We start from the raw sequence: 27,389 nt of genomic DNA, 5'->3' as shown, positions 1-27,389 counted from the left end.
AAGGGAAGAGGCACCACTCTCAAGGGAACCTATAGGGACCGGGTTTTACTTTTCAATCTGTACAGTGAGGCTTTGATGTAACTGTCTACACCCTCACTGCACCCCATTTGTATTTTCATCGAGAGGACAGGTCCGGAAGGCAAGTGCCATGCAAGTTTAAGCTATGGTTAGAAAAAAAAATCCTTATCTTATGCCTTAGAATCAATAGTATCAGTTCCAAGGCAGAAGAGGGGAAAGGGCTAGGCAATAGGGGTCAAGTGACTTTCCCAGGGTCACCCAGCTAGGAAGTGTCAGAGGCCACATTTGAGCCCAGGACCTCTGGTCTCTGGGCCTGGCTCTCTATCCACTGAGTCACCCAGCTCAAGCTGTTGTTAAACTAGAGCCAACAGAACCTACAACTTCTTTTCCTTAAATCATAAATTTGCTGGTTGCGTGGATGGAGATCCCATCAGTGGTGAGAATGGGAAATGGGAGAAGAGTCACACATGACTGAAAGTGCAGGAAGAACTGTTTATCAAAATATTTTATTTTAGGAGACCCCCTCAAAAAAAAGACCCTCCTCATTAGACAGATGCCCCAACAATACCCTTGCTTTTTTTCTTTCTTTCTTTTTTTTTAATCAACTAAAACAATCTGATGCTTAAAATAAAAGACAGGAAATATTTCCCAATCAGACTTTAGTCAAGAATATATATATATCTATGTCTATATATATATTTTTGATCCCGGGGATGGGGCAAGGGAGGGGAAGATGTTGCCAGTAGTTCACAGAAGTATTCGGTTTTCTTGTTACACAGGAAATAGAAAGGCATTGCTGAAGACACAACACACAGCAAGGCTAACTAGAATACGACTCGTGGCTAGCAAGGAGGGGTGAGGGGAGGAGAAAAGAAAAGGGGGTTTGGGGGAGGCGGAAGAGACAAAGTATCCAATGGGGCTAGATGAGGAGTCCAGGATTTATAATTTACATTGAAAATGTTGCTGCGTGTGCCTCTGCCTGCCTTGGTGCTGGCTTGGTCTGCCTCAGGGGATTCTGCTCTGGGAAGAAAGGGACTGATCCTCAATCTCGCTGGGAAGCAGCTGGGAATCAGAGTCATCTTCATTATATGGGCGGCTTCTTTTCCAGCTGAGAAACTTTTTTTTTCCTTTTTATTTTTAATTTTAAAAAAGAACCGCAGCCAAAATAAGACATTAACTGCACAATCCAAAATGGCTGCGCTTACACTATTTATAAAAACACGTAAGAGTCTATTCGGGCTGGTCCAGGAGCTATACTTTCCCCGGGATTTTGGCCCGCTTCCGAGCAATGGCGTCTTCTACGGCCTTCAGCTGCTTCAAGAGCTCTTCCCGTCTTGACAACGTGCTTGACTTCCCAGACTTGGCCCCAGCTGCGGCTGGGCCCCCATCAGAGGCTTTGCCGGGCACGCTGGTAACTTTGCTTGAACTCTTGGACTGCGGCGATAATTGGCGTTTCCTGGGAAGGAGAGAAAAATAAGAGCAGCTGAGGAGGGCCCAAAGGTGGACACCACCTAAGTGGGCAAACCCCATTGGCCTGGGAAGCTCTACTCTGGACCCCGATTCCTACAGGATGTAAAAGGAAAGAAGAGAATGGGGTCTGGGTGGCTCCTTGAGAGGAGCTGCCTAAAAAGAAGAACCACAGCCAATCTCTGAAGAATTAAAGGGCCAGAAGTGCCTGGGATGCCCAGAGTGATAGAGGTTGGGGCAGGTCTCCTGCCTATGTAGTTGCTGCTCTTCTGACGAGGTGCATTTGGAAACGGACTTCTGAGATCCTCTGTGTGGTGCCCCAATGGCCCGGATCAACTAACTTCCTCACCAGCCCTTACCCTTAGGCAATAGCTGGCCTGCAAAGCTAGGAGAGAAGGGGCCTCCTGCTCTGACTCCCGACAGTACTACAGGCCTCAATGATCTTGGCTCAATGGTGATTGCAACACCATTCAATCAGTCTCTGTTGAAGTCCAATCGAAACTCTTTATTCACTACTTTCTGCACTGAAATCACTTGATTCCAAAATGTTAACTGACATTATTTCCACTGAAAACTAAGTTGAGAATGTGCCCCTATTCAGAACTTCACTCTCAGGCAACAGCTTCTGGCTTCTTCAAGTAGGATGGGAGAGGATCAAGTTTGGAGAAAAAAAGGGTGGAAAAGTATTGAGTTACATTAACAAGGTCAGAAGGTTCTGGGTCGGCGCTCCCTCCGAGTGGGTCTCATCTCTCTAGGTCTCTCCTTCCATGGAGTCCTCAAAGGACTCCAGAATGACAGTTTGATAAACAGTTAACTTTTCTGGCAATAACACTGTATTGGAGGTCCTAGAACCTAAAAGCTTCAAGGGAGACTGATTTTCTGAAAGGAAATCAGTTGACCCAGTATGTTCACTTGCTCGCCTCCACTGAAATGGAGACAGCGTAAAAAGATCCACACTGAACTTAATTGTCCAAAGCACCCAAAGCTCCAACTGGATTTGCCAGGCTGGGCACTTCCCTTCTTATCCCCCTTTTGTTCCCTTTTCTAAGTGCTTTGGGCACATAGTAGGTACTCAAAAATGTTCTGACCATTTGCCAGGCTATTTGTCTATTGATTGCTTATCAGTACCTTTACTAGGAGAGGAAATGGAACTCAAATCAGTTAATCTGACTCTTTGCTACCAGGATTAAGGAAATATGTGGTAGAACGAAGTGTGAAAACAGCTAACATTAGATTTTCAGATTGTCAGTGGATATTATTCATCCTCCTTTCTCTTTGCCTTTGAATACAGATAATAAAGAGCAAATTCCTCTGATGCCTCACTGTTAGCTCCATGCTGGAGAAGGGGAACCCTGGGATATGCTTTCAAGGCTGGCAAGGTATTGGGGGTGAGTCCAGGGATCGACTAGCTACTGACTGAGGATGAAGCTAAGAGATGTGGATCTCCACTTTGGTCATGAAATAACTATATTAAAATACTAAAATTAAATTGAATTTGGGAACTGTTAAGGCACAAAGGTATTGTGCTGTGCCAGCGGGAACAGTGTCTCTGATGAACTGAAGCATTCCCAAGCCAGGACTCTTCTGTGTAGCCAAGGCTCCTTTTCTGCTTTTACAAACCCACAACAGGTGAGGATCTGGCTTCCCTTACAGGAATGGGACCACCACAGATCTTGACTGAGAAAGACAGAAGAGAGCACTCACCTATCTGGTTGAGTCAAAGGCGGTTTAGGATTCTGTCCTCTCTGGCGCTCCTGTTTGGGAGAAGAGATTCTCCCGCCTGGTTTCCTATCCCGAGAACCTGAGATGCAAAGGGAAAAGGACTTTTTGTTTATATTTTTATTCCATGACTTGCCAGGATCCCCTCAGTTAGAATATGACGATTTAGATTGTTATTAACTTCAGAGGCTCTCAGGAGAGGTTTATTACTTCTTTTTCTTTCTTTTCTTTTCAAGAGTGGTAAGGGCTCAACAATTAGGATTAAATAACTTGCCCAGTGACACACAGCTAGGAAGTGCATGAGACTAAATCTGAACCAGGGTCCTCCTGACTCCAGGCCTGATGCTCTATTTGCTGAGCGAAGTCTTAACTCTACCTCAGATCTTAGACTGCTTTCTTCTTCCAGATCTTCAAAGGGGTCTCCCCCCCACCCAGTCATCACATTCTATCTAATGTTCCACTGCTGGGAGCAGCAAGAAGCTGTACAAGGAACAGTTGCTGCCAGAATCACAGACGCTTCCAGTTCCTCCCTCTGCCAGCATTGTTTAGCCATCTCCCTCATTCCATCATTTAAAATTTTTGAGTTTTTTTCACCAATTACATGTAAAAACAATTTCTAATATTTTAAAATGAAATTTGTCCTCAAATCCCATCCTACACCTCCACTCCTGAGATAGTAAGCAATCTCATAAAGATTTCACATATGCAATCATGTTAAACATTAATCCTTCCGTAAAAGGAAATTCAAACAAAAAAATGAAGAAAGTGAAAGAAGCTTGCTTTGGTCTGGATTCAATGACTCCCATCAGTTTTCTCCAGAAGCAGGTGGCATTTTTTATCATGAATCCTTTGGGACTAAATTGGTGAGAACAACTAAGTTATTCAGTTATTCACTGTACAATGTTCTCCTAGTTCTGCTTATTTCACTATGCTTCAGCTCATATAAGTCTTTCCAGGTTTTTCTGAGCTTTTCCTCCTTGTCATTTCTTACAGCATAATAGTATTCCATTACCATCATTTACTATAATTTTACTTTATTATAATTTTCTCAGACATTCTCCAATTGATAGATATCCCCTCCACTTTCCAATTTCTTTGCTGCCACAAAAGGAGCTGCTTCACATTTTTTTGTATTTATAGAACTCACCTCCCATTTTTTATCTCTTTGGGATACAAAGCTAGTAAAGGGATTACTGGATTAACTGGTATGCATTGTTTTATAGACCTTTGAGCATAGGTCCAAATTCTCTCTAGAATGGTCGAATCATATCATAATTCCTCCACAGTTCCTTAATGTATCAATTTTCCCACATTCCGTCCAAAATTTATCATTTTCCTTTTCTGTCATAATAGTCAATTTGATAGGTGTGGGGTGGTACCTCAAGGTGGTTTTCATTTGCATTTCTCTAATTAATAGTGAGTTAGAGCATTAATTACTTTGTCTGAGAACTATCTTTTTTTTTTCTTTGACCATTTATCAATTGGGGAATAACTTATGTATTTGATAAATGAGGCCTTTATTAGAGACACAAATTTCTGCACATTAGGATTACTGTGTATTACTTACTATTCTATTTCTCCCCCCATTTAGTTTTTGACCTTTACCTCCCTCAATTTGTCCTTTTTTCTATCAGTCCTACCTCTCCCTTCCCTCCTACTTTCCGGTACAGTAAGATTATGTATATTCTTCCCTTACCGAGCCAGGTTCACACACTCCCCATCTTACCTCCTCCATTTCCCCCTCTATCATAAAAGCTCTTTCATGTTTTTTTTATGTGCAGTAATTTACTCCATTCTATTTTTCCTTTCCCCTCCTCCCAATGCATTCTTCTTTCTTGTGCATTAATTTTATTTTTTATATCATATCATCATATTCAACTTATACCCTTGGCCTCAATGTATACTCTTTCTAACTACCCTAATAATGACAAAGTTCTTAGGAGTTACAAGAATCACCCCATATAGGTATGTAACTATTTAACCTTACTGAATGTCTTTTGATTTCTCTTTCCTGTTTACCTTTTTATGTTTTTCTTGAGTTTTGTATTTGAGAGCCAAATTTTCCACGTAGCTCTGGTCTTTTCACCAGGAATATTTGAAATTTCTATTTTTCACTGAATATCTATTTTTCCCCCTTAAAGGATTATGATCCACTTTGCTGGGTAAATGATTCTTGGTTGAAGTCCTAGCATCTTTGCCCTCTGGAATATCATGTTCTAAGTCCTCTGAACCTTTAAAGTAGAAGCTGCTAAATCTTGGGTTCCTCTGACTGTGTCTCCATAGTATTTGAATTGGTTTTTTTTTTTTTGGCTACTCTAAATACATTCTCCTTGACCTGTGAATTCTGGAATTAGACCAACATTTCTGGCATTTAACTTTTTGGGATTTTTTTCAGGAGGTGATTGGTTCTAGAACATTAGGGCAGTTTTCCTTGATAATTTCTTGAAAGATGTCACAGTTTTTTTTTTTTAAATCATGGCTTTCAGGTAGTCCAATAATTCTCAGATTACCTCTCCTATATTTATTTTCCAGTTCAATTGTTTTTTCTAGTGAGATATTTCACATTTTTTCTTTTTTATTCTTTTGATTTTGACTGTTTCTTCTTGTCTCCTGGAATCATCAGTTTCCACTTGCTTAATTTTAATTTGTGAGGCATGATTTTCTTAAGTGAGCTATTGTACTTTCTTATCCATTTGGCCAATTTTGCCTTTTTAAAGTTCTCTTTGGTGGATTTTTGTGGCTTTTTTTCAAATCAGCCTATTCTGTTTTTTTAAGATATTGACCCTTGTTAGTATTTTTTGGTGACTCTTTTACAAAGCAGTTGCCTCTTTTTTCATGCTTTTCCTATATCATTCTTTTCCCCCCCAATTTTGTCTTCTACTTCTCTTATTTGATTTTTAAAATTCTTTTTGACCTCCTCCGTTTATTCTTTTTGGACTTGAGAGCAATTCTTACTTTTCTTGGAGGCTTTGGATGCAACAGTACTGACTTTGCTGTCTTCTTCTGAGTTTGTGTTTTGCTTTTCCCTGTCACCAAAATAAACCTTTGAAATCTACTCTATATATTCCATGCATATTCTGATTGTAATCATTTTTACTGGTTGCTAAACATTTTCCTTTCTTTCTTTTGGTCCCTATTTCATATTTTCCTCTTCATCCCAATCCCCAACACACTTTAGACTTCAAAATGTAAACATGTGTCTGTTTTTTTTTTTAAACCCTTACCACCTTCTATCTGAGAATCAATACTGCATATTGGTTTTAAGGCAGAAGAATGATAAAGGGTTAGACAATAGGGGTTAAGTGACTTGCCTACAGCTAGGAAGAGGCTGAGACTTGATTTGAACCCAGGACTTTCGGTCTTTCGGCCTGGCACTCTATCCACTGAACTACCTATCTGACCCACTGTCTTTCATATTTAAACATTTCCCTTAGTTTCTGAAGATCTGGGAGGCTAGAATGTTTCAGTAGACATCAGCTTTCTCTCTCATGAACTACAACTTCCTTTTATCTCAGCCAGAAACAGGGATGGATATTTATAATCTTACCATTAAGTAGTCTACCTTTTTTTTTTAACCTTTACCTTCTGTCTTGTTAGAAGAATGGTAATGGCTAGGCAATGGGGGGTTAAGTGACTTGCCCAGGGTCACAAAACTGGGAAGTATCTGAGGCCACATTTGAATCTAGGACCTCCCATCTCTAGGCCTGGTTCTCAACCCACTGAGCTACCCAGCTGCCCCCAGTATTCTACTTTTTAAACTCTTGAATTGGAACTCTTTCCTTCAAGTAACCTTTTCCCTTCTTGCTGTCCCATTCTTCCCAAACCTATTTTTCCCCTTCACTCTGTCTTCAAGTCAATCAACTCCTCCCTCCCCTTTTCATCTGCCATTCTTGTTCTAGGTCTTACTTTTTAACTCTTACAATCTCAATTTTATAATTAATCAGTCTAACTTGACCCTCTATACTTTGAGGAAGGAGTGTTTGAATCTCTTACCCCTTGTCCTAATGCTACTGTTCATGTCTTGTCAAACTTTGAAAGTATAGATGAAGGAAAAACAAGACATCAACATTATTCTAAAAGACCAAATCCTAGATCAACATCACAAATTTGTTAACCAATCTCAACTGGGGAATCAATGCAGTAAAAAAAAATAATCTTCCTCTTCCCTAATTAATTTTCTCTCATCCCACTCATCACAGTGGCTGTTTCAAATCTCCTTTCTCTCCTCAAAATTTCCTATTGCACCTCTACTTCTTCCTCTCAACTGAGAACCTTGTTTCATACTTACAAAAGAGATGCTTGGAAAAAAAAGTTGTTTTTCTCCCCCTCATCTCACAATCCAGTGACACCATGCCCCACCATTTTCTCTAGGCTCTGATGGTAAAGAAGGGCCTATGTGTTCACTCTCTGTACCAAGGTAAACAAATCTACATAGATATCTGATGCCATTTCATTCTATCTCCTCCAGTAAACTGTCCTCACTATCATTTCTTTGATTTCTTCCTATTTATAGCTTCCTTCACAATTACCTACAAAGATACAAAGTTTTCACCATGCTTAAAAGTTTTCTTAGATCTTTCCTCCCCTTTTCAAACTTCTTGAATAAGTTGTCTACTGTTGGTGCTTCTACTTCCTCTTATCTCACTCCCAAACTCCCTTTTTGGTTTCTGACTTTATCATCCAACTGAAACTGCTCTTTCCTCAATCCTGATCTTCCTTGATCTTTCTGCAGTCTGATCAGCCCTTTCCCCCTATATATTCTTTCCTCTCTGGTAGGGTTTTTGAGACACTGCTCTCTCCTGGTTCTCCTTTCTGCTACTTCTCAATATGCTCTGATGGATCATTATTATTCATGTCATATCCACTAACTCTTTGTGTCTTTCAAGGTCTTTCCAGGACCATCTTCTCTTTCCCTTTTATATTCTCATTTCTCAATTATCATCTATGCAGAAGGTTTCTAAACCTATTTATTAAAGTCAAGTCTCTCTTCTATATTACTAATTGCTTCCTGGAAGTTTTGAACTGAATATTCCATTAGGCATCTTGAATTCAACATGTCCAAATCAGAACTCATTTATCTTTCCCCAAATCCATACCTCTTTTGCTTTTCCCTATAGATACTGAGGATACCACACCGTTGAATCAATTGGGTGTTATTTTTTATCTTCATATTAGCTTTTGTATCTACAATTAGTTGCCAAATCCTGTCTTTTCTATGTCCTCAGAATCTCTTGCCCAGGTCCATTCTCTCCATTCACATGGCCACCACTCTAGTTAGATCATCATCATCTCTTGCCCAGACTACAGCAATAGCCTCTTAATTTGATTAGGGGGCAGTTTCTTTGCTTCAAATTCTTCCCTTCCCCCAATTGTTCTCCATTCAGTGGCCAGTGATTTTCCTAAAGCACAGGTGTGACACCTGCCCCCTCTCCCCCTAATTCTGGGGGTTTCCTATTGCCTCTAGGATAAAATAGACACTTAAAAAAAAAGGCATTTAAAGCTGATTCCAACTTGTTTTTTTCTCTTTCCAATTTTCTTACAAATCACTTCCCTCCACATATTCTATGCCAGTGTATTTGCTGCTCCTTGCATATACATGTTGTTCATCTTCCATTTATCTGCTTTGGCACTATCTTCCATGTCAGGAGGGCACTCTCCCTCCACCTCCACTTCCTTTAAGATGCAACTGAAGCAAAGCCTTCTAAAAGAAGTCTCTTCTGACTTCCTTAACTGCTGGTGTTCTCTTTTCCAAAACTACCTAGTAATAATTTTGCATATATTCTACATAGACTTCAATATAGACACACGGTCTTCCCCATTTGAATGTAAATTCCTTGAAGGCAGGGACTGCTTCACTTTTGTCTTTATACCATAGCTGTTTAACAGTGTTTGACCTCAACTTTCTTTGGACAAACACCCTAACTCCTCCTCCTTCATAATTCTTACTTCCTCTTAGTAGATAGAGGCCTCTGGGCTATCAGTATCTTCTTTTACCTTCTGACTACCTTTTCCACTAGACTCTCCTTCACCACACATACCTAGTTCTTTCTCTTAAAAATAACTCAGGGCCCACCTGAGATCATGTAACAGTTTGTAGTAAATTCAGTTGGCAAGATTGTGTGACTTTCCAGTGGTGCCTGGTAGCACCTACATAAGATTAAAGAAACAAATGAGGGAGGTAATGGCTGAAATTTGGTAGTCTGAATGGCAACAGACAAAAGATTTTAGAAGGGATAGAGAGGAAAGGGAGGAGGAAGAGAAAACAGGTATTTATTAAAAGCCTACAATGTTAGAATCCCACGAGTAGTCACCAACATAAGAATTTCACAGCTCTCTATTTGATCCTCCCAGCAGCACTGTGAGGTAGGTGCTATTATCTTCATTTTATAACTGAAGAGACTGAAACAAAGATTAAATAACTTGTTTAGGGTGACAATTAGTATATTTAAACTCAGTCTTCCTGACACCAGGCCCCACTGTTCTATCCCATCTGCCACATGGATCTAGATAGGACAATTTAGCTAGATGAAATGGACCTCAAAGGAGAAAAGGTCACTGACAGCATCTAAAGGAAGATTAAGAAGGGCCAGTAAAGAACAAAGAATATGCTATACTTCCGCTGGTCCAGAGTGTTAGGAAACATGGGAGGATATATCTAGTATTGAAGAGGATGGTCAGGTATGTAGTCTTGGGGGGGGGAGGGGGGAAGTAGGGAGTCACATTTGCATGAGTACTAGGAGTGTGAGAAGAGATAGAGGATGAAACAAAATGTGTTAATGACAGCATGGGGCAGCCAGAGGCCACCATGGAAGGGAAAGATAAGGAGGTTTAGAATTCATCTGAGGTAGATAAAAGATGAGAAATGAAGGAATGGTTACAGGGGAAGGAGTTGTTTGCCAAGGTAGCCTGGGACTCTTGATCATAGGAAACTGGTAAGCAAATATAGACCGTTTCACTTTTTAATTTGCATCTCTGGTGTCTAACACATACTTTGAAATGCTTATTATTTAACTGAAGAAAGAAGGGAAGAGCTCTAGGATAGGGACTTTCATGCCACCTTCATGGCTTTGCCCAGGTGTTCCTTATAGGTTTCTCCCTGTACCTCTTCTGGCCTCATTCATTTTATCCTTTAGGAAGTTTGTCTTGCTTCCCAAGTTGTTAGTGCTTTTTCGCCCTATAATCATATATATTATTGTTTTTATTTGTAGTTACCTAGCTCCCCCAATTTCTTCCTTCTGTTTCAGTATGTGTGTCCAATGGTGAGGAGAGCCTAAGCAATATTGTTAGATATCTCATAGGGAGGGGGCAGTGCCTCGAGGGAGCAGTAGCAAAGAAAGACCTGTTCTTTAGTCCTTCTTGATGTTTCTCTCTATCTTCAACTGCTACCACACCTTCATTAGCTTCATTCTGGCCTACTATCATTGTAGGATAACTAGGCAATTTGTTGCTGGCTTTTGGTAGAGGGAAGGGCAAAGACTTTCAGCATTTCCTTAAAAAATCAAGACTGGAGACAGATGGGTGGCTCAGTAGATTGAGAACCAGGCCTAGAGAGGGGAGGTCCTAGGTTCAAACCCGACCTCAGGCACTTCCTAACTGTATGACCCTGGGCAAGTCACTTAACCACCATTACCTAGCCCTTATTACTCTTCTGCCTTAGAACCCAATACACAGTATTGATTCTAAGATGGAAGGGTTTAAAAAAAAGACTGAAAGAAATTACACAAAGTTTTTGGGAATGCAAGCTGATGGGTGTAACTTACTATAATAGCTGTTCCAGTCATTATATTCACAAGTAACTTGCCTATAAGACTGGGAGGAAACATATTTTGGAGCTTCATTATAATTCTGGCCCTTACATTTTTGCAGAGTGATAGTGAAAAAGTCAAGTTTGTGCCAAGAACCGACAGTCAGGGCCAGAAAAGAAATTCTCTCCTTGATACTCAAATGACAAAGTAGGAATTTCTTACCTCTATCAGGAGAGAGGTTAGCTCGTTTTGCTGGAGGAGAAGTTTGTCTATCCTTGTCTGATGGTTCATATCTCTTCCGGCTTCCTTTATCAGTTGCCTAAAATGAGAAAGGAAATAAAACCAAAGACTAGAGGAAATCTGAGTAGGGTTAAATTAAAAAAAGAAAAAAAAAGCAGAAAGTTGTCTTACATTCAGGGCAATACTACCTGGCACAACCATTGCCTCCCCAATGGGCTCAAGTCAATTACTGATATTCTGTGGGTCTCTGTTCCCCTATCTTTAAATACACAGGAAAGACTCATAAAACATTCCCCATTTCAAGAAGATATTATATAGAGGACCATATTCTTTTAGTACAAGGACACAAAGCGATTCACTTGATCTAATGAGTACATTGATATGACAGCTATGACTAGCTTTCCAAGTGTGGTCCAGAGCTTCTGGTTTTGGCTTGGGTTTGTGATTTCACTGATGGTGGGAGCTCAAAATGAGGAAAGTTGCTCTACCAGGAGATCAGTAATTGCTCAGCAGTTCAGACAGTGGTGTACAAATGAATTAAATTTACTGACATACAGTAAAGCCTATAGATTTTACATCTTTAAAAATCTCTTAATATGTATTATGTCCTCCTTTTGCAGCAATTCCTTATTTCAAGTATGTGGCATTGAATTCACAAGACCTTGATGTATATACTTTAATTTTGTACCCAAAAAATCCTTTGCTTTTATCACATTGGATATTAAGCATACTTTTAATTAAAAGTTCATTTTTCCAAGCCTCGCTTTAATCACAAGTTTAAGTCACAAGTTTTCAATGGGATTTAAGTAAGGTGAGTTTCTAGAGCACTGACACATGTTTATTTCCTTTTCTTGGACTTATATATTAACTTTTTGTGAACTAGGAGATGGTGGGAGGTCATGTTTTATGGGTTCCATCTCCATTTAGGGATTTCTGCAATTCTGGAACAATTTTGCTCTCCAAAGATCCTAACTTCTAATGGGGAAAAGCCTTCCAGGTCCACTGGAAATAAAAACAACAAAGATATGCCCCCCCAAACATGTTTTTTAGACTGATGAAGATATTCCAACCTTACCTTGTTATCTGAATTTTTTTTTAAATACTTTTGGTATAGCTTTGAATGGAAGAGTGAATTTTATCAGCAAAATCTACATTTCTCAATCTTAAGTACTCCAGCTTTTGTGTTTTGCCCATGACAAGAGGTTTTTCTTCATGGGATGTGTTAAGAGGCTATTTATTTCTAAAATGGTCTTCATGTGTGTTCCTCCAACTTCAAGAGGCCTATACTAGACAAGAAAGGAATCACAACAACCCTTCTAGCTGTCAGATCCCTCTGAAGGTCTTTACCTGTTTTCAGAGTATTAATTAGGCTTTTGTGCATCAATAGTGTCAGTTCTTGGTGGTGTTTTTCATTTCCAGCTTCACTTGGCTTTGAGCTTTAGTTGTAGGCTCGGAAGATCAATGAAAGGTCTGACTTCTTCATATCAATAGTTATTATAAGTTACTGAAGTGTGTGCTTTGATTAAAAGATGAAACTTCTACACATTTCCATTGTTAAAAACCAGACTTACAAACACAACCAAAAAGAGAAATGTGTAAGGTATGACATGAAAAAAAAAAAAACTAAGTAAAAGTGGAGAAAAATAGCTTCATCTAGTCCAGGAAGGGCATTCTGTCAGAGCAGTGTCAGCAGAAGCATACATCTATCACCCTGTTTTTACAAAACGAAAATTTATCCAATCATTCCTAGTCTCAAGTAAACCACACACCACTGTTGTATGAGAAAGTAGCCTTGTTCAGTGACTTGCTGAGGGACATAAAGTCTAGGTCAGAGGGAGAGTCAAAGTCAGATACCAGATCTGAGGAATTGTGCCTAGGAGAGGCAGGAGGGCTCCAAGAGCATTCTTAAGTTTTTGTAGAAGATGCCACCCTTGAGAAGAAGTCTTTAGTATGTATCTCAAATTTCTTTAGTATGTATCTCAATGACTTTTAGGGAGCTTAAGTCTCTCTAATAGTTAATGTGGTAGTATATCCTGTAAACCTCAAAATTTCTCAGACTTATGAATGTTAGGGGTTTCCCCCATTGGGGAATCTTCTACTTAAAAAAATTCCCTAGCAGATGGTGAGAACTCTACTTGAGTGTGGGGGCTCCTAGCTATGGGAGTATCCCTGCTCCACCCTACTAAAGACTGCTTTAGGACAGAAAATGGCTTGCTAAACAATGAAAGTACTTTGATCCATGCTTATGGAAGGGACAGGAAGTTCTTTGAGTCATGACTGTTTTAGAATTGATACAATGGGATACTAAGTACCTATAAAGGTGGGGCAACTTGTAAACTACTTAAACCTAAAAGGGTGATAACTTATTCAGAGGTTTTTTCTTAATGAAATTTGTCGACACAGCAGCATTTTTTCCTGACTTACTAAAGAGATTAAAACTACTCAGCTGTGAATTCAAAATGGGCGGTCCTTTAGAAACATCTACAGTGATTGGTAGATGTAAGGACTTAGGGGAGGTGACAGAGGAGATTTTGCCCTTAAAAATAAGAGCTTGGATCTCATTCAGAAAAAAAATCTCAATTTCTGACTCTCATTCTGAAGGAGAGCTCCTTGAGGAGCTCCTCTGAGGGGCTCTGTCCCTCTGGGGTAGGAGCTCTGGAGGCTCTTGAGAGAGGCCCTTTGAAACAATCTCTGGCTGGAAGACTCTTTGAGGAAGGACGCTGGCCTGGTGTTACTAGAATCCTTGTTTAGTCAGACCTTGTGGTGAGTGTTAAAAAACTGACTGATTTCTCTTTTAAGACTCAGGTCTAGGCCATATTGGCTTGAGGCCCTTCATACTTATTCCTTTCTTACTCTCTCTCTCTTTCTTTGATTACTCATTGTATTGTTAATTAAAATCTCTATAAAACCCAACTGACTTGGGTATTTGAATAATTGGGAATATTTCCCTGGCGACCACCTTATATTTGATTTTAAAACCCAAGACACTGTAGTGAAACATATTTCTGTGGTCAAATTTACTCACCCTCTCTTATATCTATCACAATTTATATCTTCCACTCTTTTAATCACTACAGTTTAAGACCTCAACCATTTTAAATCTCACAATCCACAAGCTACAAAAAGAATTCATGGCCTTGTTTTCATGGACTATTTATTTATTTGATTTCTCACACTTCCCTTGCAGGCAGTATACTTTTCTGGGGAGTCACTGGCCAAATCTACAAATAATTCTCTGGGAATTTCCAAGTCTCACTACCAACATAAAGTCATCCTCTAGGTACAGTCTCCAATTTCCAAAAATGCCAGGAAACAAACCTGTAGCTTGTCTTGGCAAATGGCAGTACCAAAACCAGCACTGACTCTCAATCATCCGCATGAATTTTAAGAGGCCAAGTTAATGGGACCGGAAGCCATTTCCAGCCACCCTGATGGAGCTCCATTTTCCAAACAAAGGAGGATCCATTCCCAGCGAGTAGAACTGTGGTTCTAATTCAGATGGGCTTACTAGGTGAAGTTTCCTGTTGCTGATATTTGTTGAACCAATGTCCTTATAGGTCTTACCTTATTTAATAATGTCAGTTTGATCTCTTTGTGAGCACTGAACCCTCCTTGCTGAGGTTGTGGTGGGAGCACTTGTTGGGGTGGTGGAGGCTGCTGAGATGATTTACTACTGGCTGTAGGTTTTGTGGATTTGGGGGGCTGTGTGGGCGCTTCCCTTTTCCGCTTCTCTTCTTTAACACTATCTTCTTTTTTTGATTTTCCTGTTAAATGACAAATTTTCATAGTCAATCACCTTAGAAATCTCTTATTTTGGGTTATTTTTGGATATAATTAATGGCAGGAAACATACACAATATGCATATGCAAATTAACTGTGAATAGGCAAACAGAAATCTTTCTCTATGTGCTGAATGGTTTCTGAAAGGTAGCAGAAATAATAAATATAGTTTGACTATATAATGGCTACTATGGGTAAACTCTAGCCTAGGCACTGGAGGTGGGTTGAAACTACAAAGATGAATGTTTCATCTCTATTTTGTTATAACTGAAAGGCAACTTGGCATAATAGATTTAGACTCAAAGGTTTGGTTTCAAGTCCTGTCTCTGTCACATCCTGGCAGTGTGATCTTGGATCAGTCACTTAACAGTTCTCATCTTGAGACTATAAGCTTCTAAATAGGTTTGATGTGCACTTGTAGTGGAAGTTTCTACATCAGGTATTTCCCATGATCTCTGAAATGACAGGTCTGGTCCAACCCCTTCCCCTGCCCCTAAACAAACCTTATGAACACATTTATCTTTCTTACAGCCAGAGCAGTGGATTATTCTAAGAGAGGAAGGTCCCTGTCCTCTAGGGGCTTTACTGTCTAGTAGCTGGGTTAAAAAAAAGATGACAGATGCATAATGTGTGAAAGTGGATGTGAGATATATACATAGTACTAGGAGTTCACAGAAAGAAAGATTTAATTCTGGACAAAAGAAGATTGTCTTTCCTTTATCTTTTCACCCACCCAACTACAGTAGCTTATATTTATATTTTTGCCAAAAATAGGCAACAGATATTCTGTAGATATTCTATAATAGATGGATCTAAAAGGCTAAAAAATTATTAAGAAAAAAGGTGATAATAATAAATCAAGATTTACCTTGAAGGTTTTTCCTTCTATTACTGAGAATGAATGACATACAGATCCCAAAATTATTCCGTATTACCCACCTTATGTGAGTGAATTAAACAATGCTCATAAAATGGGAAAGGAGACCCTCACTTAAGGATAGGATGAGATGTCCATGTGGTCTTTCATTTTTGTAGCCAAAGGTAATTAGAAATGTAAACTATGCAAAAATTCATTGTTTTGGAGGAACCATTAGGCATTTACTACCTAAATTTTTGTGACATGATCTTTTTATGAGCTCAAATCACCACTATATTGTTCTAAGTATCTTGTTTTTCTCTCTTCTTTTTTTAAAGTTTTACTGAAGCCTTTTGTTTCTGTATTACAGTTAGGTCCTTGCTAAATACTCCTTCCTCAACTTTGTACCTTTGACTGAGCCTGAGTCACACTCATATTCCTGAATACCTGTAAAGTGTGGCACCTTCTACGGATGTACAATTCTCTCATAAGATGAATCGGTACAGCATAAAAAAACCAGATGTGTTACCTTTCTCTTTCTTCGGCTGGGCAGGGGTGGGAGACCGGGAACTGGCCGAGGAAACGGGACTGGCCAGATCAGCATACATGTCTTCTGAATCAGCACTTCGAACAGAACTGCTACTTGAGGTGGCACTGGAGACAGAGGAGACGCTGCTCACACTCAGGGACCTGCAACATACAAAGAAATCAATGCAACACCAAAGGGACACTGGATTGCAGGACAGTGGGGTAGAAGGGGAAAAGCAGAGGGGAGTGGGTGGGTGAGGTGTAACATAGATGGAGATTGGTTGCTTCCCAATTGACCAACATGGCCAGGACTCCTCCATTCTCAACCCTCCTTGGTTTTACTCACCCCTGCTAGTTGTGCTATACTCTCCCTTTTGTGGCTGAAGCCCTTGAAAGGCCATCTTTAACAGGGGCCTCTATTCCCTCTCTCTTCACTCTCTGCAGCCAGGCTTACTGATCTCTTCATTCCACTGGAACTGTTCTCCCCAAAGTTACTAGCAATCTCATAATTGAACTCCAATAGCCTTTTCTCAATCCTCATTCTTTTCAAGTTCTCTGCAACCTATGATGCTGTGTATCACTCTCACTTCACTGATATTCTCTTCTCTCTAGGTTTTTAGGACACTTCTCTCCTAGTTCTCTCCCTACCTCTCTAACTGCTTTTTTCTGTCTCTTTTGCTGGATCCTCCTCCAGAACATGTCCCCCATTGATGTTCCACAGGGTTCTGTTTGGGATCTTGCGTTTTCTTATCTATGGTGTTCTCAACAGTTCCCATGGATTTAATTATTAACTATATCTGAAGATTCTCAAATCTGTCGGCCTATATTGGCCATTTCAAATTGGACATCTTCACCTATCGAGTGTTTCAAATTGGATTACTCATAGATATCTTAAACTCAACATGCCCCAAAATGGATTCATCAGCTTTCCCCAACCCTCTTCCTAACTTCATATTGGTAGTGAGGGCACCACTATCTCCTCAGTCACCTGGACTCTAGGTGCCACTCCTGACTCCTTTCACTCCCTGCCTCCCCAGTCCAATCTGTTGCCAAGCCCTGTTCATGTCAAATCTGAAAAACCTCTAGTTTTTTTTACCACCATCTTGCTCTTATCACTTCATGCTAGACTACTGTCAGAGCTGGTGTCCCTGCCTAGAACTTTCTCCCTCTACTCCATTCTGCACCCAGCTACCCAAATTCCCTTCCTCAACACATGCTTGACCAAGTCACCTCCCTGTGATTATATTCCAGTGGTTTCCCATCATCTCTTCAATCAAATCCATACTCTTCTGTTTGGCACGAATCTCATACTCTTCCATGCAAAGCTCCTGCTCTCCATTTCTAATGACTCATGGCTCCTTGTTATTCCTTGAATAAGAACTTCTGTCTCTGGACTCTGGGTACTTTCATTAGCTATTCCTCTCTTTTTATCTCATCTTCTGATGACCCTAGCTTCAGGTCCCAGCCTGAATCCTGTCTTGGAGAAGAAGTCTTTGCTCTCTCCCTTATTGCTACTGTCTGCTCTCTGCTAATGGTCTCCATTTTTCTTGTCTGAGGCTATTTCCTATTGTCTCTCTCACTAGAGACAGGGAGCTCCTCCTGGAGAACAAGATCTGTCTTTTGCTTTTCTTTGTATCTCTAGCACTTTAGCATTATGCTGGTTCTAATAAATGTTTATTTTGTGTATAAACTCCAAACATTTATTAGGTGCCTACTAGTTCAATGACATCTCAACAGCATTCCTATTTCCCACTGTTGTTTTCAAAAGGATGTGTGTGCTCAGACTTGTAGGATTCAGAGATAATGGAACGTTCTTTAACTTAAGTAAAAGGATTCCCTGTCCAGTTAACAGAAGGAAATGAGAAAAATCTGTTGTGTTTGCACATGATGTCTACCAATATTTGAATAAAAGAGGCCTTGCTCTGTTAAAATGGAAAGAAATAAAATGAGGAAAGAGAATGGAAAAGCTAGATTAGGGACAGTTCATTTCAAAACATAGTCAATCTGAAGTCAGAATTCTGAATCTCTCTCAACTTTGGAAAAGTTTATTTTGGATATTCCTTATAGATTCCTTAGTGTCTAGACAAAAATAGTTTACAAGTCAAGTTACTTCCCTTTCTCCTGTCCCACTTTCCTTGTCTCTGAAATGATTTGGATTAGATAACCTTTAAAGTCCTTCTCAGCTCTAAATTTTGATGAGAATCAAACCCAATAAACATGGACTTGAAAGGCACAAAAAGGTATTTAAAGGAAATATTAAGCTCTTACAACAGACACAGAAGTTTCCTTTAAAATGGCAGTGGTGGTGTTAAATATTATGTTTTATATTTTTTTCCAGAGAAAATACCTACCTGAATTTCCTAAAGACAGTCAGTAAGTGATATGGGAAAAGGGAAAGAACCAGATTTTAAAAAAAAGAAAGAAAAAAGAAAAAGGAAAAAACTATATGGGTAGGCCAATAAAGAAAAGTTTAGATGAGAAAGCAAGACCTGCCTCACTGTCTGGCACACTGATAATCATTTTTATTTTACAGGTGGTCAAGTCACACATTTCCACTGTGGTTTGATCTTTCCCACCCTATACTCCTTTCAAGATTTTAAAATGCTTTGCAGAACTCCTTTCTATTATATTTCTTCTCTTTCAAGTGTCTCTTCAATGTTCAATTGAGAGTTTCCTTAAAGGACCTAACTAATTCTCAAGGTCTCACATTGCAAGCTATCAACTTTCCACCTGGTAAGACTTTAATAAGAAACTTTCTGGAACTCAACAACATCGTTTCTGATGCCTGCTTCCACCCATCTTTTTACTGGCATTTTCTGGGTTTAGAAAAGATACCAACTCTCCTAGTTCTCTCTTAGATTGGAAGTAATAGATCTGGTGATTTAATCCAAATGTTTCAAGGAGTACAGGACATCAACTCTAGTCTAAATTTTCTAGTTTTACTTCATAAATACAAAAGTATATCCTTCCTGTGCTTGATATATTATATTCACTTGGAATATTACTCATCTCCAGAATGAAGGGAATTATGCCTGTGAAAGTTATTTTTAAAAATCAAGACAATTTCAGAGCTGTTCTTTAACAGTGTAGTAGCCTTTTTCAAACTTACAGGATTTACTAGTAATTGGTCCCAGAATACCTCAAGGAGAAGGAAGCTAACACTTGGCTTAACTTCTTACCGGGACTTCCTGGACCCTGATGGGGAGGGAGAAATAGAGGCAGAAGTTGATCGGGAATGGGACCTAGAGAGAGATCTTGACAATGACCTGGATCGGGAACTAGATCCGCTATAGCTACTGGCACTGCCGCTGATGCTGCCGCTGATGGTCCGCCTGCAACACAATCGGAAATCCTGTTAGAATCAACAACAATGAATCTAGGGCAAAGCAAATTTCCCCTTCATTGTAATGGGGCTACTAACTTAACAATGTCAAACCTTGGTTTAGACAAATAAAGTCTTTCTACATATTAAGTTCAGGGTCCATTAAAACTCCATTTTATGTTCTTTTTTTCTCTTTAAAAACCCTTACTTCCTATCAGTATCAATTCTAAGACAGAAGAGTGGTATGGGCTAGATAATGGGGGTTAAGTGACTTGCCCAGGGTCACACATCTAGGAAGTGTCTGAGGCCAGATCTGAAACCAGGTCCTCTTGATTCCAGGCCTGGTGCTCTATCCACTGTGTTACCTAGCTGCCCCACTCCATTTTCCTTATGGAAAAAAAAAAGAAAAGAAAAAAAGAAAATCTCAGTGATAGCTCATGCCATTTCTGAAGAGATACTGACCATTATCACATGGTCTATCACCACATTAAACTTGTTTCCAAGGAATGAGACAGAAGTTATTAGATGGAAAGAGACCCTATCGGTCCCTACTTTGCTACATGTTCAATTCCACATGTTGAACCTGTGAACATAGAACACTATTTTTAGTTGTAAAAAGCAAGATGACATGGCCTGTCTGGAGACTAAACCTTTAAACCTGGTAATATTAGCACCATGCTCTAAGTAATAATAATAATGATGGATAATGGTGATAAGCTGTATATTCCTTTAAATTTTAGTTTTTAAAGCACTTTTACATACATTATTTAATTTATTCTTCATATCTACTCTGTGATATGGGCAAAGTAGTTATCATCATTTTACAGAAAGACACTGAGGTTGAGTTAAAAAAGCTGACCAAGGTTACAAAACTAGTATGTGGTAAAGTAGACAAATCCAGGGGTCACTTGACTAGAGAGGATTACCAATTTTTCAAAGTACTTTCATTCCTGGGGTGACTAGATAAGACTTATTCAGGAACTTAATTTCCTCTCTATAAACTTGGCTCTGGATTCCTGAATTTACCATCTCTTGGTTTATGTCAGTTTACTTTGGGACTGCTCACCTATACCATTCAGAAATTTCAGTGACCACAAAGAGAGCACAAATGATCTCACCTCCTGGGTGGGGTTCTTGTTTGGCGGTCCTTCCTTCTTGCTTCTCTGTTATCGCCTGGCTTGGTGGGCTCTGGTGCAGGTGTAATGGTTTTGGTGGACTGTGGGGGGGCTGGAGGTGGAGCTGGCTTTTTCAGAGACTTCTCTCTAAGAGGTAAGAGTCCAAATATATCAGCATCAAGGAGATCTTACTATCTGAACAAAATGTCTAAATGTCACAACCAGAGTATTACCAAAAAAAGCACAATTCAAAGTTTCACTTAAATGGCCACATTATATTCTAGTGACACAATGTGTCAATGAACTTTGAAGATATTTCATTCATCACCATTTAAACCCCTTATTTGAGGAGGGAAGAACAGAAGGATTCTAGCATCTCTAGGCTCTAAAAAGTAATATTCCCTAGGATTCAAAAGTCAAATAACACTGATAGTTTCTTGAAGACATGAATGAGAAAGATTTGTTAAAATAATTCCACAAGAGCATGCTGCAATAGATTAGGCTCACAGAATGCTGGGCACCTAGCTGCCATTTTATAGTTGACTTTAAGTATAGGAAAGAGGTCCATGACTTGCCAAAGGCTGTAAAGACAGCCGATGGGTTATCAGAGTTGGTACTAGACTCTCAGACCCAGGTCTTTTCTATTCCACCATGCTGTCTTACAAAAATCAAGGTAGTGTTTACTAATATATGGGTGGTAGAATATGAATTCCAACCATTTGGGAAAAATGAAAGAATTACTTTTAAAAAGGGTCCAAGTTGTCTTAAAACTCTTGACAATACAATCCCACATCTGGGTACAAATTCCCAGGAAATAAAAGACTGACAAACAAAGTGTCAATATATACTAAATCAGGAGATAGTGTTGCCTAATGGACAGACAGAGCTGGCCTCAGAATTGGGTTCATAAAAGGTCTGGGCCTAGGTGAATCACATGCCCTCTCAGGATCCCATGCAGCTACCTAAGAAACAGTTTAGTATGATGTTCTGCATTTGGAACTTACTATAGCTGGTAGCTGTGCTTCAATTATTGGCCTGTAAAATAAGGAGTTGGACTCTGAGGATCCATCTGGCTCTAGTTTGATGACCCTAAGATAAGAGTGCTGACCTGAACTGGGGGAGGGGATTTCCGAAGTCCCTATCGCCAGGAAATCACAGATTAAGTTTAAAATAGAAATGACAGTTCTAAGTAATTCAGAGAATCATGGGAATTATTTGTATGAACAGATGCAAAGTGAAATAAAGAGAATCAAAACACACAATGATTCTAATATGAATGAAAAGAACATGAAAGTCAGGATTTGAGTCACTCACTCAAAAAACCATCATGGTACTGGAGAAGAAATGATCCCAGGAGAGGATTTGTGGGATTGCTAGGCACAGGGACAGGTGCTTCCACCTAATTGCTTTACTTTGTGACAAGGGAAGGCTCAATTCTGCAGGCAAAAGTATCTCTAGAATTGAAAGCAGTAATGGAAAGAAAAGATATCCAATAAAAGTTTTAAAGATTAAAGGTTTACCTGGGGACTGAACCGATAGCCATTTGATAAGGGCATGGTTCTGAAGGCAATATGCTAGAGCAAGAAGTGTATGATCACATGATCCAGAGTACAAACAGAGGGGCTGACATTGGTGAGAAGGGAAATTTTTTCAGAGACAGGAATAAAGGAGAGAAAAGGAGATGATGCCAAAGGTTTCTGAGATGCAGAGAAGATGAGAGGAGGGAGTTCATAGCAAGTGGCCTCTATTTTCTCAGTAAAACATGAGCTGAGAGTATGAGAACAAAGGATGATTGATATTGGAAGCTTGGGGAGGGAAGAGGTTAGAGAGGAGTAAAAAGATTGCTTTGCTACAGTAAGGGTCCTGTTAAGGTTAGATAACAAAACTGTAATGCACCCACAGGCCAGTTGAAAAACTTTCTTTTGCCCTATTTAGCAGCTGGTGAAGAAAAGTAGAGGTGACACATGGAAGGAGTAATCTAAGGTTGGGGCATGGGAAGGCATGAATATATATATGAGACAAAGGTAACAGGGAACTTGAGCAGAAGCCAGTGTGATATTGTATTAATGTAACTATAGGATCAAAATTGTGATGGGTAAAAAGTTAGAGGGATGATGGCCTGGGAAAGAATTAAAGGAGGGAAAGTCTAGAGGTTTCAAGGACAAAGAACAGATTTAGGAAGAATGAGTTATAAGAAAAAGTGAAATTATAGGTCATGATAAAATTTAAAAGAAAAGGGAATTTTGAAATTATTGATCATGATATGTGTGACTACACCATCAATAATCTGTGGCAGAGATAAGTGGTAAAAGGGTTATGAGAGCTCAGGAGATTAAGGAATTGGGAGGTCAAGGCATTTGACAGAAATTCCCTATTATATAGGAAAGAGGTAGAATGGAGAAGATACTGTGAACCAGGCATTGAACACTTTGAGAAGGAGGGAGAATGATTTTGAGCTGGTATATATCACATATTGTGAGACAGGTACTAAACTTCTTGAGAAAGGAGGGATAACAATTGTGGGCCACCAAGACCTGGAGTGGGAGATATATTTAAATAGAATGAACTTAATTGGAGGAGAGATTACTGAATGATAATGGCAGAGGAAGGTTCGGCACATGGTAATAGGGAATAGGTGTATTCCAACACCCTGTTTAAAACCAACGGAAAGGATATGAGCAGCACCAAAGAGAAAGGCTTCTAAAGAGAGGTGGCACCTGAATTAAGTCTTGAAGATAATAATGAAAAAGGAGTAGTTTGGTGGTTTAGATGGAAGATAAAGGAATATTAGGCTATCTGCCTAGCAAGACATACTGTAGTCACAAGGCTTTGAATGCCTAGATCAGAAGTTTACCCCCCCCCCCCCAGAGTGATAGTTACTAATAATATCTAAGAATAATGCATCTGCAAGCTAAATTAGGAAGATTAACATGAAGAATGCATTAGAAAAAGGACAGTCCAGGGGCATAAGAACCATTTAGAAGCCTGTTAAAATAGACTAGGCAAGAAGAAATGAGGGCCCATACCAGAGTGAAAAAATGAGAAAGAGAGGAGAGATGGACAACATATCTAAAGACATGAATAAGGAAGTAATAAAGGAGTCATAAATAAATACTGTGGGATAGGAGGAAAATAAGAATAGAGTGTCATAGAAACCAAGCACTCAGGATACAAAAAGAGAAGTTAGTAATCTAATGGGGGAGCCAATAAGTAAAAAGTTATGTGCAGAAAGCTATAAACAGGATAAAAATGGCTCCCAAAGTTCAGGTCTGATCATGTCACCCCTCTATTCATTAAATTCTAGTGGCTCAAAGCTTACAAGCTACACAGAATGTGCCTGAGGCAATGGAGGCAGGCAATGTGGGCACCTTTGGCCTAGTTTGCAGACATGGAGTAGGGATGCTTAATGTCTTTTTGTGTCACAGATCCCTCTGGCTGTGCAGTGAAATCTACTGACACACTTCTCATATTTTCAATACATAAAACAAAACACATAAGATTATAAAAGAAATGAACTCTACTTAAACACAGTTATCAGCATATTAAAAATAAACCCATGGCTCCTAGTCTAAGAATCTTTGGCTTAGAGAGTTACTAAGAATATTGAGAGGTTAAATAAATTGCTCACGAACATGCAGAAGGTATGACTTGAGCTGAAGTCTTTCTGGTTTCAAGGCTCTCTAACAACTAAGCTGTACTACTTTTCTAATGATTAGTAATTAACTAATTCATAGTTGATATATCAGTCTGATCATTTTCATTTCACAGGTAATTTCTCTGAGTTTTAGCTTTGTTCAAGTAATTTGCTTAAAGTAAATAAAACATAGCTGGGAATTGCCAAGATCTAGTTATAGTAAAAACAATCTAAACTTGGTATAAAATAAAACATGACAAATTTATGGTCCTAAATATGTTAGTCTACAGGCAAGAATGCCTTCCCTGGATAACTGAACTTGCCTCCTGACACTTGCAGCAAAAATGAAAAAAATATGATGTATAATGGCTCAAACCTTTCAGATGGCTTTAAACACTGAGTGCCTTTATCTTAAATGTACAAATCCACATTTCTATAAAAAATAAGAAGCCAAAATATTTTATTTCATTTAGGAGAAACTAGAAAAAAGTAAGATTCTTTCCAATGCTTGCTTTGACTTTTTTTTTTTTAAACCCTCACCTTCCGTCTTGGAGTCAATACTGTGTATTGGCTCCAAGGCAGAAGAGTGGTAAGGGCTAAGCAATGGGGGTCAAGTGACTTGCCCAGGGTCACACAGCTGGGAAGTGTCTGAGGTCAAATTTGAACCTAGGACCTCCCGTCTCTAGGCCTAGCTCTCAATCCACTGAGCCACCCAGCTGCCCCCTTCCTTTGACTTTTTATAGCAGCAGCAGCAACTAATATTTCTATATCACTTTAGACTAGACAAAGTATTTGAGAGCTATATAGGAGTAGGGAATTCATTACTAACTAATCTTTTGAAGCAACTGAAATGGGAGATTAGAGAAATTCTCTTAAGAAAAGCCTATTGGAGGGAGGTGGTAGATGAGTAGTTCAGTGGATTGAGAGCCAGGTCCAGAGAGGGGAGATCCTAGTTTCTAATATGGCCTCAGAAACTTTCTAGCTGTGGGCAAGCCACTTAACCCCCATTGACTAGCTCTGATTTACAAATACTCTGCCTTGGAACCAATACACAGTACCAATACATTGGCACAGGTTTTAAAAAAAGAAAAAGAAAAAAATCTATTTGCCAACTTAGAGGGTACAAAATTATTTAAACTGTTAGAAAAACAAAAGATTTACTTTCTTATTTTCAAGAAACTGGTCATTTGACATTTATTTTCTTGTTTATTCTGTCACCTGATGTTCTGCCATCAGTCACAAATATTTAACAGAACTCTAACAGAACTCTATTTTATAAGATTTTCATTCTTAATTTTTCTCCATAATCTGACACATTAAAAAAAAGACAAATTATTGGGAAAATGAGAAGAAAACTGCTAAGAGCTTTCTCAAATAAGGACACATTTAAATTCCTCCAAACTCACCCTTTTCCAGCAGGTGGGGCAGGCTCTCCTTTAGTTTTTATAGAAGGTTTATGTGGGGACGGTGTTGGTGATGGAGAAGGGGAAGATGAAAAAGACCGAGACCTGGGAAGTAAACAATATTGGAATGGCTGTCAGGAGCAAATATGGCATAAGTAAATACAATGCAAAAGCACAATTGTTAAAAAGTTACCATGCTTGAGAAAGTTACCATCTTGAAGAATATAAGACCATATGAGGAGTTAACATTTTGCTGAAGTATTTAGGCTAGACTTAGAGAGGCACACTAATTATTATTAGTAGTTAGAAATTTCATGAGTCATCTCCCACACTGTAATTTACTTTTGTTTTCAGCTTTTTTTCTTTAATATCCCCTAAAATTGTGGTGGAAAAACTGCAAGGAATATATAAAAGATAAAAATTGGTTAATAATATTTGATGGAATGCAAATACTTAGCTTTATGGTAGTAGTTATAACACAAACATCTACAAGCACTTAACATCAATAAATACAATAAAAACAGATGAAAATGGAAGAAGCAAGGAGATACAAAGTAGAAGAGTGAAGAATTAGGTACTTAAAAATGGAAGTCCTTTTTGACTAAATTTTCCTTTACTTTTCCCATTTAAGATCTGTTTTGAGTTTAAATCTCTTGCATCTTTCCCTTCCTCTGACTTCCCACAACAAATGCATTTGTTTGGGCCCTTATCTCTTCTGGACTAATTTACTATTCTATGCCTCCATTCCATTCCTTACAACACTGAAACAAGTAATCTTAATGTATTATTCTGATCACATCTCTCCTCAAAAACATTCAATGGCACCACAGAGTTTACTGAATAAACTACTGCTTTTAAGGCCTGGCTCAATTTAGCTCCCAGCCTTTCCCCATAATCCCCATATTTATGTACTCTATATTCTAGACAAATTAGATTCCTTTGAATCCTGGCTTCTATACATAAATGGTAATCAACTTGGATCTTGAAATCAACTAGTTCAAGGTTCTCATTTCACAGATAAAGTCATGGAAGCCTAGAGAAGGAAGTAATTTACCCATGGTCACAAAGGTATTAAGTGACTGAACAGGGATTTGAACTTAGCTCATCTGACACTTAAATCTAGTGTTTTTCTTCCACAGCACTACATTGCCTGCCTCTTGTTTCCTTCCGAACTCTCCTTATCCTCTGGCTAGTTAGTCTAATTTATTTTTTTCTTCAAGGTTCAAGTCTGATTCCTACCTTTTTAAACCCTTACCTTCTGTCTTAGATCAGTTCTAAGGCAAAAGAGTAGTAAGGGCTAGGCAATGGGAGTTGAATGACTTGCCATTGGTCACATAGCTAGGAAGTATTTTGAAGCCAAATTTGAACCCAGGGTCTCCAGTTTCCAGGCTAGCACTCTATCAACACTGTACTACCTAGCTGCCCCTGGTTCCTACCTTTTTCATTGAAGCCTCCCTTGACTGGCCACTCTCTGAGACAAAGTGACCTCTCTTTCATACTCATCTCGCTCTCCCAAGCACCATGTGGCTGTGACTTTTCCCTAAGGCAGAGACAGTTATAT

At 39.1% G+C, this 27,389-nt stretch overlaps 1 protein-coding gene across 16 annotated transcripts in view; it reads right to left on the bottom strand.

Annotated features, from left to right (window-relative positions):
- Window positions 1–505: 505 nt before the first annotated feature.
- Window positions 506–27,389, bottom strand: part of ZC3H18 (zinc finger CCCH-type containing 18) — a 95,240-nt gene continuing 68,356 nt past the window's right edge. For 10 of the 16 annotated variants that reach the window (XM_007477291.3, XM_007477295.3, XM_007477296.3 and 7 more), the window contains 8 exons: window positions 25,832–25,933; window positions 20,795–20,938; window positions 19,534–19,686; window positions 16,356–16,516; window positions 14,754–14,953; window positions 11,172–11,268; window positions 3,190–3,286; window positions 506–1,474 (listed from right to left, as the gene is read on the bottom strand). In XM_007477291.3, the coding sequence (XP_007477353.1) occupies window positions 1,270–1,474; window positions 3,190–3,286; window positions 11,172–11,268; window positions 14,754–14,953; window positions 16,356–16,516; window positions 19,534–19,686; window positions 20,795–20,938; window positions 25,832–25,933 (1,159 nt within the window). In that variant the 3' untranslated portion in view covers window positions 506–1,269. The remainder of the gene's footprint in view (window positions 1,475–3,189; window positions 3,287–11,171; window positions 11,269–14,753; window positions 14,954–16,355; window positions 16,517–19,533; window positions 19,687–20,794; window positions 20,939–25,831; window positions 25,934–27,389) is intronic. The other 6 variants (XM_007477297.3, XM_001366269.4, XM_056810768.1 and 3 more) reach the window with 1 other exon arrangement.

This window comes from Monodelphis domestica, chromosome 1, assembly GCF_027887165.1.
Source record: "Monodelphis domestica isolate mMonDom1 chromosome 1, mMonDom1.pri, whole genome shotgun sequence".
In the NCBI taxonomy this organism is placed as follows: Eukaryota; Metazoa; Chordata; class Mammalia; order Didelphimorphia; family Didelphidae; genus Monodelphis; species Monodelphis domestica.
Note: the sequence above shows the minus strand (reverse complement) of the source record. Positions and strands in the feature narration are given on the sequence as shown.